The following is a 20,771-nucleotide window of genomic DNA, read 5'->3' as shown; positions in this document are numbered from 1 at the left end:
TTTGAAAGTCCATAAACACAACATCAACAACACTACCCTCAGGAGCCCTCTCCATTGCTTCATCAAAGAACTCAATCAAGTTATACAAACGTGATTTTCCTTGAACAAATCCACGCTGACGTTCATTTATGAGCCCATACTTTTCCAAATGCTAATTAATTTTGTCCCGGATTATTGTTGGTAGGCTGACTGGCCTTTCGTTGCCAGATTTATCCCTCTCCCCTTTTTTAAACAATGTTCCTATAATATTCAGACATTGGAGATATTAGTGACAGATGTAGTCTGTGCCCCAGTATCAGACTTTTGGGAACCCACCTAACACAGAGCATACCAAGGCACTGCAACACAACAGCGTACTTACTTTCCTTCTGAACTGTAGCTGTTCATGCTTCCGTCTGTGGATTCCCGGCTGGCTTGTCGAGTCATGCGCCGCATTTCCACTGCCATGCCAGTCTCTGTGCTTCTCTGTATGGTATTTTTGGATTTCTTTCCCCCAGCTTCTGTGAACAAATACATTTTAGCATCAGGTTCACCCAGTAGCAACAGAGACACAGAATTTTAAAAAAAAATTCATTCATGAGATGTGGGTGACACCGGCAAGGCCAACATTTGTTGCCCATCCCTAATTGTCCCTTGAGAAGGCGGTGGTGAGCGGCCTTCTTGAACCGTTGCAGTCCGTGTGGTGAAGGTGCTCCCACAGTGCTGTTAGGAAGAGAGTTCCAAGATTTTGACCAATCGACAATGAAGGAACAGCGATATATTTCCAAGTCAGGATGGTGTGTGACTTGGAGGTGAACTTGGAGGTGATGGTGTTCCCATGCGCCTGCTGCCCTTGTCCTTCTAGGCGGTGGATGTCATGGACTTGGGAGGTGCTATCGCAGAAGCCTTAGCAAGATGCTGCATTGTATCTTGTAGATGGAACATACTGCAGCCACAGTGTGTTGGTGGTGGAGGGAGTGAATGTTGAAGGTGGTGGATGGGATGCCAATCAAGCGGGCTGCTTTGTCCTGGATGGTGTCGAGCTTCTCGCGTGTTGTTGGAGCAGCACTCATCCAGTCAAGCAGAGAGTATTCCATCAGACTCCTGATTTGTGCAGTGTAGGTTGTGGAAAGGATTTGGGGAGTCAGGAGGTGAGACACTCACCGCAGAATACCCAGCCTCTGACCTGCTTTTGTGGCCACAGTATTTGTGGCTGGTCCTGTTAAGTTTCTGGTCAATGGTGGCCCCCGAGATATTGAAGTCTTGAAAGATGTTTTAGGAATGTTCTCCCGGTACAAATATGAGAAATTCCTCTCCTTCCCTATCATTAGCACTATGTTTTTCCCAATCTATATTAGGATCAAAGACAAAATTACTACAAGTTGAACCTCTCTGGTCCGGGACTCTCTGGTCCGGAAACATCAGTGGTTCAGCACTAGCTTGCGGTAAAAAAACCCACAATTTTAAAACATATGATTTTTTTCCCCCAAATTGCGCACAGCAGTGTCCAGGCTAAAATCTATCTGCGCAGAATAAGTTAAAGGTGCAGTCGGACGCTTTTAGTCGTAATTCTAGGTGTCAAATCGGTTGGACAGGTCGCTGATTCTGGAGGATTCCTGCCACTTGTACTGCAACTGTTCGGCCAGCAGACCACTCCTCCCATATTTCCAGCGGAACCTGGCAATAGGAGAGAAGAGAGGACGGAGATCTTGAACCGGGGGATCTGCGCTCAGCGACCACCGTCTCTCCCATCTCAGCGAACGAGGGCCTGGGGTCAGCGGCAGCTGCCGCTGTTATTGTGCAGATGGTTGGGAGGGGGGGGAAAACAGGTCTGGGCCAGAGCCGCCAGTTTTTTCAGCTCGATCCCACCTTGCATTTTTCCTTTAAAAAAAACCTTGGTGGTTATTTAGGGCGAACCCCGAGGTGGCTGCGGCCCTCTGGTTGAGAACCCGAGCCAGATAATGGATACTAGGAGCCGCTATTAACTCGCATAGTGAACTCTACAAACTCACCAGAGAATATAAGAACATAAGAAATAGGAGCAGGAGTAGGCCATTCGGCCCCTCGAGCCTGCTCCGCCATTCAATAAGACCATGGCTGATCTGATCATGGACTCGGCTCCACTTCCCCACCCGCTCCCCATAACCCCTTATCCCCTTATCATTTAAGAAACTGTCTATTTCTGTCTTAAATTTATTCAATGTCCCAGCTTCCACAGCTCTCTGAGGCAGCGAATTCCACAGATTTACAACCCTCTGAGAGAAGAAATTTCTCCTCATCTCTGTTTTAAATGGGAGGCCCCTTATTCTAAGTGCTTTGCCACCGCCTTCCTGGTTCGTAAAATTCTCTGGTTTGGCACCGGACCACAGAGGTCTGACCTGTACGCTATTTTTGTTGCACGCCTTCGAAATTTTCCAACAAATTTGTTCATCTATCTGCTTCTCACTGTTTTGCAGCTCCATTAAAAACTTCCAACAATAAAATAACTCCCCCTCTGTTCCTCGGCTCTCGCTAAATAGATTCAGTCCCACAACCATCGGCCTAGAAATTAATCTCAGGCGGGGGTGCAAAACGAAGGTTATGGGATCGACTATCCGTTATACACAGTGCCTGAGATTCGCTTTTATTGGCTGCAATGATGCTGAATATCAGACTCTGCCTGTAGCGGGTGGCCAATCCCACACCGCCCCTTGTGTGTCACTGCCCAAGATGAATTTCTGGGTCTTCTGATATATCCTTTCTATTTAGAACAGTAATGTCATGCTTAATCAAGACTGCCACGCCCCCTCCTCATAATCTTTCTCTATCATTCCTGAGTGCAACGAAGGTTCACCAGATTGATTCCTGGGATGGCGGGACTGACATATCAAGAAAGACTGGATCAACTGGGTTTGTATTCACTGGAGTTCAGAAGAATTAGAGGGGATCTCATAGAAACGTTTAAAATTCTGACAGGTTTAGATTCAGGAAGAATGTTCCCAATGTTGGAGAAGTCTAGAACCAGGGGTCACAGTCTAAGGATAAGGGGTAAGCCATTTAGGACCGAGATGAGGAGAAACTTCTTCACCCAGAGAGTGGTGAACCTGTGGAATTCTCTACCACAGAAAGTTGTTGAGGCCAATTCACTAAATATATTCAAAAAGAAGTTAGATGTAGTCCTTACTATTTGGGGTATGGCGAGAAAGCAGGAATGGGGTACTGAAGTTGCATGTTCAGCCATGAATTCATTGAATGGTGGTGCAGGCTCGAAGGGCTGAATGGCCTACTCCTGCACCTATTTTCTATGTTCCTATGTTTCTATGAATACTTGGTAACCAGATATATTAATAACCCATTCCGGCCTTGTTTGAGCCATGTCTCTGTGGATGCACCCATGTCATCATCCCATTTAGCAATTTGTGCCTGCAGCTCACCAACCTTTAGTTATACTACAGACATTGACGTACATATAATTTAATATCTCCTGAGTCACTTTTGCTATTTTCCTCGATCTGGTCCCTGCGATTCTTGGGATATTTCTAATTTTACTGCTGTTTATCTCTCTCTGTCCTCTGATCTTGTTTCTGGTCCTTTCTATTTTCTGGTTCCCCTCCCCTTGCCAAATTAGTTTAAACCCTCCCCAACAGTGCTAGTTAACCTCTCAGCGAGAACATTGGTCCTGGCTTTGTTCAGGGGCAACCTGTCCAGCTTGTACACATGCCCCTTCCCTCAGAACTGGTCACAATGTTAAACCCTCCCTCCTGCACCACTTCTGCAGCCACTCAGTTACCTGCACTATCTTCCTGTTTCTATACTCACTAGCATGTGGCACTAGGAGTAATCCTGAGACTACTACCTTCCAGTTCCTGGTTTTAGTCTTTTTCCTAGCTTCTGAAACTTTGCCTGAAGGCCCACAACATTTTTTCCACCTATGTCACTGGTTCCAACATGGACCACGACTTCTGGCTGTTCCAACTTCCCCTCGCAGAATGTCCTGCATCCGCTCGGTGATAACCCTGGCACCGGGGAGGTAACATAGCATTTGGGAATCACATCTGCGGTTACAGAAAACGCCTGTCTATGCCCCTTACTATCGAATCCCCTATGACTACTGCATTTCTACTCTTTCTTTTCCCCCCATGTGCACGCAAATCTCCTGTGGTGCCGGGGGTTTGATTGTTACTGCATTCCGTCAAGAAGTCGTCACCCTCCCCGCTACTCAAAACTGAAAACCAGTTAGTGAGTACCACTGGTTTGGGGCATTCCTGCAATGCCTGTGTCTTCCTCCTTCCCTGTCTGGTGGTCACCCATTCCCTCACCTCCTCAACCTTCTGTAGCTGTGGGGTGACCACCTCCTGGAACGTACGTTTCAGAAAGCTCTAACACTCCCACGTGCACTGTCGTGACTCCAGCCTCTCCTCAAGCTTCAAAATGTGGAAGGACATAATTTGCCTTTGCGGGGTTGCAGCACAGATTGACCATAATGATACTGGGATAAAAGGGTTAAATTATGAGAACTGGTAGCATAGATGAGGCTTATATTCCCTTCAATATAGAAGATTAAGGGGAAGGGGGCTCTAATTGAGGTGTTTAAGGTGATTAAAAGATTTGAAAAGAAAAGATAGATAGAAACTATTTCCTCTGGTGGGATCGTCCAGAACAAGGAGGCATAACCTTAAAATTGGAGCTGGGCCATTCAGGGGTGATGTCGGGATGCATTTCTTCACACAAAGGGTCGTGAAAATCTGGAACTTCCTCCCCCAAAAAGCTGCTGAGGTTGGGGGTTGGCGGGGTGGGGGGAGGGGGATCAATGGAAAATTTCAAACCTGAGATTGATAGATTTTTGTTCAGTAAGGCTATTAAGGATTCCAGTTGCAGATAGTTGGAGTTAAGATACAGATCAACCATGATCTAATGGCGGAACAGGCTCGAGGGGCTGAATGACCTGTCTCCTGTTGCTCGGTTACTATTATTGCTCATTTTGAATGCACCTGTATGGGTGGATGTATTCAATGGCCATCATCACTCTCACTCCCAGCAGCAAATCACAAATGTCGGGAGCCACCACCTACTCCAGACCACCTGAAATCAGGCCAAAAGCCCAGCAGAAAAATAGAGTTGAAGCATTATCAGGCTGCTGGGAGCATCCTAGCTATGCCAGATCTTGCCCTCAGCCAACATCCCCACATGTGCACACTGCAGCACGAATTGCTGGATTGAGAGAAGTGGGAACAATGACAGAATTCCTCCCCACATCCCTTTGGCACTCACATTGCCACATATAGGAGAACTACAACTGTAACCTCCTAGCTTTGTATGGCTTTAGTACCACATTGGGCAGTTATTATTTGTACAGTCACATCAAGCAAGACCTGGCGAGCAGGGGAAGGCCAGCTCAAGGAACAAGGTGGAGGTTACACCTTTTTCTGGAAAGGGACAGGGACAGTGACTCTCGTATTGAACTGTTCAGCCACCTAAGGACTCATTCTAAGAGTGGAAACAAGTCAATGCCGAGGGACTGCCTATGATGATGGGTAGACTGCTGAAATGCATACTAACTGATACTGCAAGCAGCATTCTCTAGACTAATATTATCAGTTCACTTGGCTGTGACCTTGCTCACCCCTCTGTGCACAAACAGATGATGATGATGACAACATGACCCCTTTTAGTTACGCAGAGCCTGATAATCATGCAGCTCCATTGGTGTTTCCAAACATACTGGCCCGGATTTTAACTGATTTCAATGTCGAATGAACGACACTAGCTTACACTTGCCCATAGGCTTTCTATGGGCTTTTGCACTGGAAGTTGTGGTGATTAGAACCCATTTCAGCGCGGCACCCTCCACAGAGGATCTGGGACCTGTAAGCAACTGTGTATCTCCTTAACCAATCAGATTGAAGAATGTTTAATGCAACATGCACAGTTTGAACTAGGAAGTGTGCGTTAGAATAATTGATTCATTGCAAAATCATGTACTGAAAGCAAAATAAAGAGATAAAGAGAGAATGAAAGATGGTATTAAGAAAAAGAGATAGAGACAGAAAGAAAACGTTTTTTAAAAAGTTACTTACTTTTTTTTAAAAATCTTCAAAAACAATTAAAATCTGAAGGAATGAGACTCCACACTTGTAAAAGTAAATTTGTAGTGCCAGAGAGGTTGTTTGGCAGTAATTAAGGTTTATCACGCCATTAAAAATCCACTTACACAAGAACGGTGAGTTTAGTGGGTATATGTCACATAAGTACGGCATTTTCACCCATTCCATGTGATTCAATGGCGAGTCTCTCAGTGCAGCGCAGCTTCCAGAGGAGCAGGGCAACCCGAACAGCAACTTCCTTATTTCCACGTTTAGCTGCTCACAGGTTGTAACCGGAAGTCGCTATCCGATTTACTCTTTGATAACGGTGAGCAATGTTCCCCCTAAATTTGGTCTCGCGTGCGTTGCCCATTCACAGGTTCACGCATAACATTGGAAAAGCTGGCCCTGGGCTGCGTGGGACTGGTAGAGAATTGCGCGACTACGCAGCTTGGAGGGAATGTTGACGGCGAGCGCCGATAGCCTTACCATTGTTTTTTTACCGTAACATCCGGGCCAATTTCACACTTACAGCAAACAAAATGCTAACACTCCACTGTTACGTGAGCTGTGTCCAAACTGAATAGGAATCTGTGGCGGGCAAAGAGGAGCTGCTGCTCGGCATAAAGTTTCTGTCCATAAAACTAGAGAAGCAGACCTCGAAGTGGTGATGTGACTCACGGGATGGTGAGCTCCTTTGTTTCTCAACTCATCAAAAGGTGGAAAGTTTGGCGTTCCTCTGACAGCACAGTGAACCCCGACAGGATGGTCCGAGGTTCACTTCCTGTGTTGATCCATCTGAGCCCGGACAACAGTGAGGGGTCTACCAAATCGAGCCTTATATTATTGAATAGTCCATCAACACTCTGTGTCCGGCATACACACAAAGAATGACTACTTGGGCAAGGTAGTCAATCGCTCTTGTTGTCCATCAAACTGCACCTGACATGACTCCCTTCTCTTCAGGAGAAGGTAGGTCAGATGACAGATGAGGAGAAACAGAATAAGTAGTTGACGAGTGGAATTTTGCTGCCCAGATGTCTGAAAACATCTGGCAGGATAACGCCAGCGTAATGTAGACCCTGTTCTTGTTGTGAACTCGCACTGCACACGATGAACGGGAACTACAGCACCAAATAAAACAGTACCTATTATGTGAGTTAAGGTTCACTGGGTCATTCATTTATTTATTCCAACTATTTGAGTTTCTGCTGTTCAGTTTATTTACCTTTCTGCCTATCTGTCTACTTGTCTCTCCAGCTATCTATACTGCAATGAAAAGATTCCGAGCTTAAAATATCAACATCCACGACAAACAGAAGAACCTTCACTACATGTCCATTTGACTTGGTCCTCACAGTTACACATTAGGTCCAATTCTCGATTCCTGGGCGATGAGCAACACTCACTTGCAGGGAGCACTAATCAAGAAATCCCAGGCTCACAGCATCCGACTTTCTATCTATTTAAATGAATGACCAGTAAAATCAGGGGCTGTGGGCCTGTGATTATCTAATCGATACTCCCAACGAAAGGAGCATTGATAACATAAAAACATAAGAAGTAAGAGCAGGAGTAGGCCATACTGCCCCTCGAGCCTGCTCCGCCATTTAATATGATCATGGCTGATCCGATCATGGACTCAGCTCCACTTCCCTGCCCGCTCCCCATAACCCCTTGTCGGTTAAGAAACTGCCTATGTCTTTAATTTATTCAATGACCCAGCTTCCACAGCTCTCTCAGGCAGTGAATTCCAGAGATTTACAACCCTCAGAGAATAAATCTGAAAAATACAATTGGAAACCTCTGTTCCCTTGTCTATGGTTATTTGATGAGACTCAAAATATTTTCCAATTGAAGGTAAAATTTTACCTATTTATGAGAGATGTTTATTTCAAAAAGTTAGATTGTTGTGGTGCAAAAAGGCAGTTCTGGGGTTTCCTGATGATTCAGCTAGTTGGAGCAGTGAGTGCCTGAGCTGCATGGATTAGGGGCATTCCAGGTTCAGTCTCTCATTTGCTGTGTTGACTGATCTCATGCAGGATAGCAGTCAGGGCATTAGAATTAACTTCAGCAAGGGAGGGAAGACAACCGAGCATCCAGATTCCTGCCAGCCAGTGGCTCCTTCGGGAAGTCGATCTCACACGAAGACAGGAACAAAATTGGATAAGCTACTGATGCCATCAAATTGCGTGGCGACACTCACCTAGCTATGGAGATTGGCCACTCGAATAAGATGCCCAGCAGTGATGGAATGCACCTCAGCAAGGAATGAGGTCTTCTGGATGGGTGTGGAAAGGGAGGGAAGGAAACTGACAGAAAAAGGAGGGAGGAAAATAAAGGTGGAATTGAGTATCCTCCAACACTACCCCCATTGCATGTATGACAAGCAGTGAGGAACAATTACTCTTCAAATGTAACCAAAACCCTCAACAGTGGTCAAAGATGTTACCACTCCAACAGATGCACATCCTACAGCAGCATATTAGACTTAGATCTTGTATAACCGTAGATGGAGGCCATTAGCCCAAACTGTCCGTGCCGCCTGGTTGCTAGAGTAATCCAAAAAGCAATCTTACAGTCCTGCACCTTGCCCTGCTTTAAATACATTCCCACTTTTCTCTTTAAATATGCAATGATCTCTACCACAATCACTTCCTGTGGAAGATCTGTTCATGCTCAAACAACCTATATAAATACATTTCTCCTCGCATCTCTCCTCAGAAATAATATTACATTGATGACCCTACTCACCACTGACTCCCCCAATCTTACTCTACTCACCCTATGAAAACTCTTTATCATTTAAAAGCCTCTATTGGCATCATCCCATCAAGCTTCGAGTTCCCTCATTGACATACCAGCTGAGAGGAGGGAAACATTTATCATAATGAAAGGTTTGTAATAATGAGATTCAATTGTATCTAAATGACATCTCTCCCATGACAATATTTATCCTTCAACCAATATCACTAAAACTAATTATCAGGTTATTTATCTCATTGTTGTTTGTGGAACCTTACCCTGAGCAAATTGGTTGTTCCCTCCCCCTGCATTATAACAGTACCGACACTTAAAAAGTATTTCATTGGCTGCAAAGTGCTTTGGAACAACTTGAGGCCCAAATAATTGCATGTTCTTCTTGCTCCAGTGGAAATGCTCCCAGTACCTCATAACTAGACTTGCTGTCCCCTGGCATTACCCTGGTAAACCTATGCTGTATGCACCCTAGTTGTAATTTCCTTTCTAAAATGGAACATCTAAAACTACACCTGGTACTCCAATGGTGACCTAACCGAAGTTTAGTATAAATTCATGATACCCTTGTGCTTTGTGCCCCTGTATATCCCTGCTTTCAAGGAATTATGGCCTAGAAATTCAATGGCGCAGCTCCCGTTTTTTAGATACTAGAAGGGCGCCTATGCTTCCAATTTGTTGGGAGTGAAGAGTGCACTCATTACAAGCCGGAGGTATGCTGCCTGCTATATGCCACTTACCTTAGCCCCTTTGCATATGCAAATTATGTCATCCACCACTCGTCAACAGAATGAGGAGAGGGCAATAAGTTTAATCAGGCTCTTTGTTACATGCTAGTCAAGTGAAGTCAATGGGAATCAGGGGGAGACTCTCCACTCGCTGGAGTCATACCGAGCACAAAGGAAGATGGTTCTGGTTGCTGGAGGCCAATCATCTCAGCCCCAGGACATCGCTGCAGGAGTTCCTCAGGACAGTGTCCTTGGCCCAACCATCTTCAGCTGCTTCATCAATGACCTTCCCCCCATCATAAGGTCAGAAGTGGGGGTGTTTGTTGACGATTGCACAGTTTTCAGTTCCATTCGCAACACCTCAGATAATGAAGCAGTCCGTGCCTGGGTGCAGCAAGACCTGGACAACATTCAGGCTTGGGCTGATAAGTGGTAAGTAACATTCGTGCCACACAAATGCCAGGCAATGACTATCTCCAATAAGAGAGAGTCAAACCACCTCTTTTTGACATTCAACGTCATTACTATTGCTGAATTCCCCACCATCAACATCCTGGGGGTCACCATTGACCAGAAACTTAACTGGACTAGTCACATCAATACTGTGGTAACAAGAGCAGGTCAGAGGCTGGGTATTCTGTGATGAGTGTCTCATCTCCTGAATCCCCAAAGCCTTTCCACCATCTATAAGGCACAAGTCAGGAGGGTGATGGAATACTCTCCCCTTACCTGGATGAGTGCAGCTCCAACAACACTCAAGAGACATGACACCATCCGGGACAAAGCAGCACGCTTGATTGGCACCCTATCCACCACCTTAAACATTCACTCCCTCCACCACCACTGCACCGTGGCTGCAGTGTGTTCCATCTACAAGATGCACTGCAGCAACTCACCAAGGCTTCTACGATAGCACCTCCTAAGTCCATGACATCCACCGTCTAGAAGGACAAGGGTAGCAGTCACATGGGAACACCATCAACTCCAAGTTCCCCTCCAAGTCTCACACCATCCTGACTTGGAAATATATTGGTGTTCCTTCATCGTCGCTGGGTCAAAGTCCTGGAACTCCCTACCTAACAGCACTGTGGGAGTACCTTCACCACACGGACTTCAGCAGTTCAAGAAGACGGCTCACCACCACCTTCTCAAGGGCAATTAGGGATGGGCAATAAATGCTGGCCTTGCCAGTGCAGCCCAGGTCTCATGAATGAACAAATTAAAAAATGCTCTCACACATTAACATTGCAGTTCACAATTTTAAATAATATACATTACTGAATGGGGATATATCTTGCGAACATATCACCTGCTTGTGGTCCCCTGTGAAAAATTGGGCTTCCATGAAAAATCAGCTCTAAATGCGGCTTTACCAGTGAGTGCTCTTTTCAGCTCCTGATTAAAAGCACAGCGTGCTACCACCCAATGTTCCCCCACCTCCTGATCGATCCCCCCATCCCGACAACCTTGCGTCCTGATGTTCTAATCGATTCCCCCTCCCAGTCGCCTGATCAACCCTTTTCTGGTTCGCACCTCTCCCCCAATCGCTTCCCTCTCCTGCTTTAAGATATACATCTACGAAATCCAAAGATCTTCAGCGGCAAACTGCAGGTGCCTGGGAGTGATCTGGCAGGTGGAGTGATCGGGCAAAAGGTGGGGTGGGGTGGCGTGGGGGAGAGATCGATGGGGCGGAGTGATCGGGCGGGTGGGGTGGGGAGAGTGACTGGGCGGGCGGAGTGATCGGCCGGGTGGAATGGGTGGGGGCGTGATCGGGCAGGCGGGTGGGGTTGGGGGGGGGGGGGGGGGGGGAGTGATCAGGCCGGCGGAGTGGGGGGAGTGATCAGGCGGGTGCGATGGGGTGGGGGGAGTGATCAGGTGGGTGGGGCGTGATCGGGCAGGCGGGTGGGGTTGGGGGGGGGGGGGAGTGATTGGTGGGGCGGAGTGATCAGACGGGTGGGGTGAGCGATTGAGGTGGGGAGTGATCGGGCAAGCGAGTGGGGTGGGCGAAGTGAACGGGTGGGTGGGTGTGGTGGGGGAGTGATCGGGTGGGTGGGTGGGTGGGGTGGGGGGAATGATCGGGCGGGTGGGATGGGGGGAGTGATCGGGCGGGTGGGGTGGGGGGAGTGATCGGGCGGGTGGGATGGGGGGAGTGATCGGGCGGGTGGGATGGGGGGAGTGATCGGGCGGGCGGGTGGGGTGGGGGGAGTGATCGGGCGGGTGGGGTGGGGGGAGTGATCGGGCGGGCGGGTGGGGTGGGGGGAGTGATCGGGCGGGTGGGTGTGGTGGGGGAGTGATCGGGTGGGGGGAATGATCGGGCGGGTGGGATGGGGGGAGTGATCGGGCGGGTGGGGTGGGGGGAGTGATCGGGCGGGTGGGATGGGGGGAGTGATCGGGCGGGCGGGTGGGGTGGGGGGAGTGATCGGGCGGGTGGGGTGGGGGGAGAGATCGGGTGGGGTGGGGGGAGTGATCGGGTGGGTGGGGTGGGGGAGTGATCGGGTGGGTGGGGTGGGAGGGGAGTGGATGTGGGGGCCTGGAGGTCGGGTATCTCGGGCCTGGGAATTGCTGCGATCAGGATAGAGATGGCAAGTACTTCACTTTTTAACAAACTGATGTGATGTTCAGGGTTGGTTTTCCCCAAGGCAGCCAGTGTGGCAGAGCAGACCAATGTTGCAGCGGGGTCCTGAAACAGGCGTTCGGGCCCTGATTAGCATATGCAAAGGTCCTAACGCCTGCTTCAGCGTGGGCAAAGGATGCCTCATTTGTCTTCACATAATATAACGGGTGGCGCTCCTCTGGTTGAAGGTGTTCCTGCCCACCATTTGATACCTTATGAGACCATGTAGCGCTTGAAAAGTGGACGCAAATTAACCAACTTTCCATCCATGCTGCTACATTTCCTCCAATACTATATCCTGAATTTTTGTAACGGGGACATCTTTTCCAATGCCTTCCGATTTTTTTTTCATCCGAAGACATTGACCATTTTCTTGGAGATCACAGAGTTTCATATGTGGGCAAATGACCTTCTCCCCTCCCCTCCCCTCTCTGCTGCTGCTTTCCCCTTAGTATTCCTCTCTGGATCTCACTCCTCCAGCAACAGAAAAAGTAGGGTGGGCAGCCTGTAGACCGAATACTCTTGGGTTATTTCTGACGCTGTGATGTTCACTTGGGGCCTCCTTGAAGTACAGCAAGCTGAGTGGTAACTCCAAGCAGCAAAGGCACCAAACACAAGTCTGTTCATTCTATGGCAACACACACTTTTACTAACTCCCCATTCACGCCAAAACTGTTGATATATTTTAAGGCAGCACTGTGCTGAACAGAAGCTGGACACAGCAAAACGGGAAGTGTGTGAGATACACGTTGGGCTCGGTAACATGCAAATCAGTTGCTGCATCTACTTTAAGGGACATTAATTCCTCAGTTTTTTAATTTCTTATTCGTGAGGCAGAGACAAACTGTGGATGGGCTTATCCTGCAGGTTCCATTTTGTTCTGTTTTGGCATTTTCACCATGATAACTAAAAATAAACATAACTGCTATATGCCCCAAATATATTCGAGTTATCTATCTAAGCTGCTCCCAGATAACGGCTGTCAACTGCGTGCACCTTTAATTCAAGATTCTTCCGTGTATTGTTTTTAAAATGGTTGCTAATGGCCACTGCCAGTTAAAATGTCCAAATGATAAAATGAACAAAACTGCTTCTTTAAACAGAACAACTGTTGCGGGTCATTCTTACACTTCAAAATAACCTGCTTGCTGCTACCTATCACTGCAGATGTTTGAAAAGATCTAGTGGGTAATTTTAGCTTTGAGCAATAGTATTAAAGAACCGATATCGAATCAGCCACCAGTACACCAATCACTGAAAGTTAACATGCAGGTACAGCAAGCAATTAAGAAAGCAAATGGTATGTTGGCCTTTATTACAAGAGGATTTGAATATAAGAGTGAGGATGTCTTATTGCAATTATACAGGGCCCTGGTGAGACCACACATGGTGGAGTATTGTGCACAGTTTTGGTCTCCTTATCTAAGGAAGGATATACTTACCATAGAGGGAGTGCAACGAAGGTTCACCGGACTGATTCCTGCGATGGGGGGATTGTCCTATGAGGAGAGATTGAGTAGACTAGGCCTATATTCGCTCGAGTTCAAAAGAATGAGAGGTCATCTCATTGAAACATACAACATTTGTACAGGGCTTGACAGGGTAGATGCAGGGAGGATGTTTCCTCTGGCTGTGGAGTCTAGAACCAGGGGAGTCAGAGTTTCAGAATAAGGGGTCGGCCATTTAGGACTGAGATGAGGAGAAACGTCTTCACTCAGAGAATGGTGAATCTTTGGAATTCTCTACCCCAGAGGGCTGTGGAGGCTCAGTCGTTGAGTATATTCAAGACAGAGATCGATGAGGTTTTTAAATACAGTAAACTCCCGTTTACCCGGATACAAATGTAACGGAAGACCCGCCATAATGGAATTTAAAATATTGCGAGATTCGGCAATTTAACGGTCACACACGTGAAATCTCGCTCACTTCAACTATCGCAAACGTGGACAGGTTGCTCAATTACACATAAATCGTCGCAGGCGTAGACTTCTTGCTCACTTTTCAACTGTCGCACACATTGAAAGCAGGTCATTGCAACGCATCAGTCTGTTGAGTGCACTTGTTCAAAACACCCTGAAATCAAACAATTTAAAATCTCTTCTGACAGCACTGAAAGCAAATGCAGCATTAGGAAACAAAAAGTATGGAACATTCAGCAGAAATGAGAAATGATAAAGAAGTCTGAAGCTGGCAGAAGTGTGCGTACTTTGATGGACAAATATGAAGTTGGATCAACAACAATTTATGATATCAAGAAGCAAAAGAAAGATTTAGAAAGTTTCACCGCTGCTTCTGAATCTTCCGTGAAGGCAATATTCCGCAAGAATTTGCGAAAGCTGAAGCTTGACAAACGAGACCAAGTGCTTTATGAATGGTTTTCTTTGAAATGATCTGATGGTGTGGCAATTTCAGGGCCAGTGATTACAGCAAAGGCCAAGGGCTTCAAGATGTAAATGAAATTAACTGAAGAGTGCATTTTTTCAGAAGGCTGGCTCACACGTTTTAAGCATCGCCACGGCATTCGCCAGCGAGATGTGATAGGCGAAAAAAATCAGCAGACAATGAAGCTGCACAGAATTATTCAAGAACATTTGCTGAAATGGTGCAGGAAAAGAAATTGACTGCAGATCAAATATACAACGCCGATGAGACTGGCTAACTATGGAAGCTTGCCAACTGCGACTGTCATGTATTCAACCAGCATTGTAACTCATGTATAATCTGACCTAAGTTGTACACTGTGAGAACAATGACCACTAGGTGGTGAACTTATGGGAGACACTCCTAACCTGGACCTTCAGATATAAAAGGGGAAGCTCCACCCACTTCCATCACTTAAGTGCTATGGAATAAAGGATAGGTCACAGACTGACCTTCTCTCAAGCATGGGCCTCGTGTGCATTTATACTACATAGTACGGACCGATCAATGGCGACGAGAAACTGGGATTTAAACCACGCGAGCATGGCCACTAGCAGAACAGATGAGAGGTACTGTGTTCAGGAATGGTTGGGACAGAGATTCAACATTGTTAAAGCAGCACACAGTTCTCCAGGCAGACAAGGGCAGTCGGGCATGCCCCAACATGTAGTCGAACCCAGAGGGGGAGCTCGACAGAGACAATGGCAAGCTGAACGGCGATTCACACCATTGCAATGGACAATGCGGCCAGTAATGGGGCCATAAACACCTGCACTCAAGGACAATAACAGGGGCAGTCAGGGACGATCGACTGGCAAGGGACCTTTTGTTTCAAACAGCAGCTCATGTTGGAGGCGTGGAGGCATACATTCAGCCGGAGTTTGCAGAGATGAGCAAAATACCTGCAGAAATGAACGCTGAGGGAAATCGCTGGAAGCTGAAGTTTGGCGAGTTCATGTGAAGCACATATACAGTTCATACACCAGGACGCCACCGATAATGATGAAAGTGCTCCTCAATGGCATCCCAGTATCAATGGAGCTAGACATGGGGGCCAGCCAGTCCCTGATGGGTATCAAACAGTTCGAAAAGTTGTGGGCGTCCAAGGCCAGGAGGCCAAAATTATCGCCGATCGACGCACAGTTACGGACATACACAAAGCAGATCATTCCGGTGCTAGGCAGCGCCACGGTAATCGTGACCCACAAGGATTCGGAGAACAGGTTGCCACTCTGGGTTGTCCCGGGGGACGGTCCCACACTACTGGGGAGGAGTTGGCTTGCTGTCATGAACTGGAAATGGGGCGATGTCAATGCAATTTCCTCTGTGGAGCGAGTATCATGCTCACAGATCCTGGACAAATTTGACTCATTATTTCAACCCGGCATTGGCACTTTCATGGGGGCCAAGGTAGTGATTCACATAAACCCGGATGCCAGGCCAGTACACCACAAGGCCAGAGCGGTGCCGTATGTGATGCGGGAAAAGATAGAAGGCGAATTGGACCGCCTGCTGAGGGAAGGCATCATCTCGCCAGTCGAATTCAGTGACTGGGCGAGCCCGATCGTGCCGGTGCTCAAGGCGGATGGGTCGGTCAGGATATGTGGCGATTACAAGGCCACCATCAATCAGGTGTCACTCCAAGACCAGTACCCGCTACAGAGAGCGGAGGACCTCTTTGCGACGCTATCCGGAGGCAAACTTTTTTCAAAATTGGACCTGACCTCAGCTTACATGACCCAGGAGCTGGCAAGTGAGTCGAAGAAGCTGACCACCATCACGACACACAAGGTGTTGTTTGAGTACAACAGATGTCCGTTCGGGATTCGCTCGGCCGCCGCGATCTTTCAACGAAATATGGAAAGCCTCCTCAAGTCGATTCCAGGAACGGTGGTTTTTCAGGACGACATCCTCATCACGGGTTATGATACTGAAGAACACCTCCACAACCTGGAGGAGGTGCTATGCAGAATGGACCGGGTAGGGCTGCGACTGAAAAAGGCAAAGTGCGTCTTCCTAGCTCCAGAGGTAGAATTCCTGGGGATGAGGGTAACAGCAGACGGGATCAGTCCTACTGCGTCCAAGAAGGAAGCGATCCAGAGAGCACCCAGACCCCGTAACACGACGGAGCTGCATTCGTTCCTGGGGCTCCTGAACTATTTTGGTCATTTTCGTCCCAAATTGAGCACGCTGCTCGAGCCGCTACATGTGCTCCTACGCAAAGGTCGCGAATGGGTCTGGGGGGTCAGCCAGGAAAGGGCTTTTAATAGAGCACGCAATTTGTTATGTTCCAACAATCTGTTAACGCTATATGACCCATGGAAGAAACTTGTGTTACCGTGCGATGCGTCGGCTGTATGTTGCAGCATGTAAATGCCAAGGGTCAGTTACAGCCGGTAGCTTATGCCTCCAGAAGTCTGTCCCAGGCAGAAAGGGGCTACGGGATGGTAGAAAAGGAGGCGCTCGCATGTGTATATGCAGTAAAGAAAATGCACCAGTACCTGTTTGGCAGGAAATTTGAGCTGGAGACAGATCACAAACCCCTAACGTCCCTTTTGGCCGACAACAAGGCCATAAATGCAAACGTATCGGCCCGCATACAGAGGTGGGCACTCATGTTAGCCGCCTATGACTACACTATTCGGTACAGACCGGGCACCGAAAACTGCGCCGATGCACTCAGCAGGCTCCTACTAGCCACCACTGAGGGGGCTACCGAGCATGGTGCTGAGATGGTCATGGCTGTTGAAGCTTTCGGAAGTGAAGGCTCACCCATGACAGCCCATCAGATTAAAGTCTGGACAAATCAAGACCCGCTATTGTCTCGAGTCAAGAAATGTGTCCTGAATGTGGACTGGGCAGCCACGTACAGGGCATGCCCTGAGGAATTTAAACCATTTCACAGACGCAAGGATGAACTCTCGATTCAGGCTGATTGCCTACTGTGGGGAAACTGAGTAGTCATGCCCCAGATGGGCAGAGAGGTGTTCATCAGAGAATTCTACAAGGAGCACCCGGGCATTATCATGATGAAGGCAATTGCCAGGTCACACGTTTGGTGGCCGGGGATAGACGCAGATCTGGAACTTTGTGTTCGCAGGTGCAACACGTGTGCCCAGCTGGGCAATGCGCCCAGGGAAGTCCCCCTTAGCCCCTGGTCCTGGCCCGCCAAGCCTTGGTCACGCATCCATGTGGACTACGCAGGTCCTTTCATGGGAAAAATGTTTTTGGTTGTAGTAGACGCCTACTCCAAATGGATCGAGTGTGACATTTTAAATTCAAGCACATCCTCTGCCACGGTAGAAAGTCTACGGGCAATGTTCGCCACCCACGGTCTACCGGACATCTTGGTCAGCGACAATAGCCCGTACTTCACAAGCACTGAATTCCAGGACTTCATGGCAGGCAATGGAATTAACCATGTCAGAACGGCATCGTTCAAGCCGGCCTCAAACGGCCAGGCAGATCGAGCAGTGCAGATAATCAAACAGGGGATGCTCAGAATCCAAGGGGGTGCCCCACAATGCCGCTTATCACGCCTCCTGTTGGCCTACAGATCCCGACCACACTTGCTCACAGGGGTTCCACCCGCAGAACTGCTAATGAAAAGGACGCTCAAAACCCGGTTATCCCTTATACACCCCACCATGAAAGAAATTGTCGAGAGCAGGCGCCAGTCACAATATCACTACCATGACAGGAATGTGAGGGCGCGATGTATTGATGTAAATGACCCTGTTTTTGTCCTCAACTACACTGCAGGGCCCAAATGGCTCGCAGGCACTGTGGTTGCCAAAGAGGGAAATAGGATTCTGGTCGTTAAACTTACCAATGGACAAATCTGCCGCAAACATGTGGATCAAACAAAAAGGAGGTTCAGCAACCCCATAGAAGAAGCAGAGGACGAACATGATATAGAGTTCACGCCTCCACAGGAACCAAAGGGAGGAGAGCCCAGTCACTGTGGGCAGTCCGGACAGGCCTGAGGCACCGCAAACAGCAGACACTCAGGCCAGCGCCCAAGAACCGGAGTCCCAACTCAGGCGCTCTACAAGGGAGCGTAAACCACCAGAGACTCAACCTGTGATCCCAATAAGACTTTGGGGGGGGAGGTGATGTCATGTATTCAACCAGCATTGTAACCCCATGTATAATCTGACCTAAGTTGTACACTGTGAGAACAATGACCACTAGGTGGTGAACTTGTGGGAGACACTCCTAACCTGGACCTTCAGATATAAAAGGGGAAGCTCCACCCACTTCCATCACTTGAGTGCTATGGAATAAAGGACAGGTCACAGACTGACCTTCTCTCAAGCATGGGCCTCGTGTACATTTATACTGTATAGTAAGGACCTATCAGCTACGATGGCTGCAGCAGGGGCGGAGGAAGCTGTAGGCTTTAAAATGAATAAGGAGGTTAACAATCTTGAATTGTGCCAATGCCTCTGGAGAACATAGACTTCCACTTTTAGTGATTGGTAAATCAAGGAAACCACGTGCTTTAAAAGGAATTCCTCATTTACCTGTTAGCTATAAAGCTAAGAAAAGTGCGTGGATGAACAAGGACATATTCATGGAATGGTTTTCAACAGAATTCGTCCCCCAAGTTCGAGAAAACATGAAGAAAATAGGCAAATCTAGTGGAAAGTGTGTGCTGCTTTTGGACAATTGCAGAGCACACCCGCATGAGTCAAAATTAGTGTCTAGTTGTGGCAACATCTTTGCATTCTATCTGCCCCCCAATGTGACCTCGCTCTTTCAACTATGGATCAGGGTGTCATACAAAACGTCAAGTGCCACTATAGGAATAACTTCATACGCAAATTGATTAATAGCAATCTTTCAATCTCTGATTTCCTGAGAGCATACAATATTAAAGATGCCATCTATGTATGTTCGTTGGCATGGAGGGAAGTAAAAAACATTACATTGAAGAGGTGTTGGCGCAAGTTGTGGCCCAATGCCATATTTGAAGACAGTGCTTTTGGTGACGAAGAATTTGAAGGTTTTCATGTACGGGCTAATAAAAAACAGGCTGTCACAGAAATCGTGGAGATTGTCGGCAGTGCACATGAAACAAACGCACTTAAATCCTTAGCAGAAGATGACATTGCTAAGTGGATAGTTGTTGAAATCGAAACAGATGTAACACAAACTTATACTGACGAGGAACTTATAGGCATAGTCACCAATAAAGACGTATCTGACAAAGAGATGAGCGATTCAGACAATGAAATTGAAGAAAAACAAAAAGACTTGGACACATGCTGAAGAAGCAATGAAATATGCCGTTAGTTTTTTTTGAGGAGAATTCTCATTTTACTACACACGAGATTCTGCAAACTCATGTCATCCCACAACATTTTAATTAAGAAGAAAATTAATTCATTTAAACAAGCAGATATAAAATCGCTATTTTAAAAATCAATCTCAAATGTCAATGCAGAAAAAGGAACATCTGCAGATGAAGAAACATTGCCAGAAGTAGCAATTGAAGCAGCAGCAATGGCAGAATAAGCAAATTTAACAGAATAAAATAATAAAATGACATGAACTAAATATTTTGTTTCATTTATTAGACATATATTTTTAATTTTGAAAAGTTATGAATCAATTTTCATTTATTTTATTACATTCACGTTCAAATTACATGAACTAAATCTTCATTTTATTTATTCGACTTTATAAATTTAGCACGTCAATTATTTGTTTTATATTTCAAAAAGTTATGAATCGATTTTCAATCTGAATAGCTCATTAGAAAGAGCAGATCATGATCTCTACGATACGATATATAAAATATTCCATGGGTGGTTCTATCACTTGCAAATATTAACTTTAAAATGTAAACTTGCCCTATCGGAAAATTTGTTTACCCGGAGTTGCCGAATCCCCAAACAATCCGGGTAAACGAGAGTTTACTGTATTAAGAGAATCAAAGGATATGGAGGAAAGTGGAGTTGAGGTAGAAGATCAGCCATAATCTTACTGAATGGCGGAGCAGGCTCAAGGGGCCAAATCATAGAAATGTACAGCACGGAAGGAGGCCATTTTGGCCCATTGTGTCTGCGCTGGCCGACAAATAGCTCTCCAGACTAATCCATTTTCCAGCTCTTGGTCCATAGACCTGTAGGTTACGGCACTTCAAGTGCACATCCAAATATGTTTTAAATGTGATGAGGGTTTCTGCCTCTACCACCCTTTCAG

General features: G+C 47.0%; 1 protein-coding gene across 29 annotated transcripts in view; it reads right to left on the bottom strand.

The window, feature by feature from the left end:
* rims1a (regulating synaptic membrane exocytosis 1a) overlaps positions 1-20,771 on the bottom strand; it is a 908,397-nt gene that overhangs the window by 29,383 nt on the left and 858,243 nt on the right. For 28 of the 29 annotated variants that reach the window (XM_070884742.1, XM_070884748.1, XM_070884750.1 and 25 more), the window contains one exon: positions 362-500. In XM_070884742.1, the coding sequence (XP_070740843.1) occupies positions 362-500 (139 nt within the window). The remainder of the gene's footprint in view (positions 1-361; positions 501-20,771) is intronic. The other variant, XM_070884749.1, reaches the window with a different exon arrangement.

The sequence above is a fragment of the Pristiophorus japonicus genome, chromosome 7, assembly GCF_044704955.1.
Source record: "Pristiophorus japonicus isolate sPriJap1 chromosome 7, sPriJap1.hap1, whole genome shotgun sequence".
NCBI classification, from domain to species: domain Eukaryota; kingdom Metazoa; phylum Chordata; class Chondrichthyes; family Pristiophoridae; genus Pristiophorus; species Pristiophorus japonicus.
The sequence above is the reverse complement of the archived record's forward strand: the minus strand, read 5'-3'. Positions and strand labels throughout refer to the sequence as shown.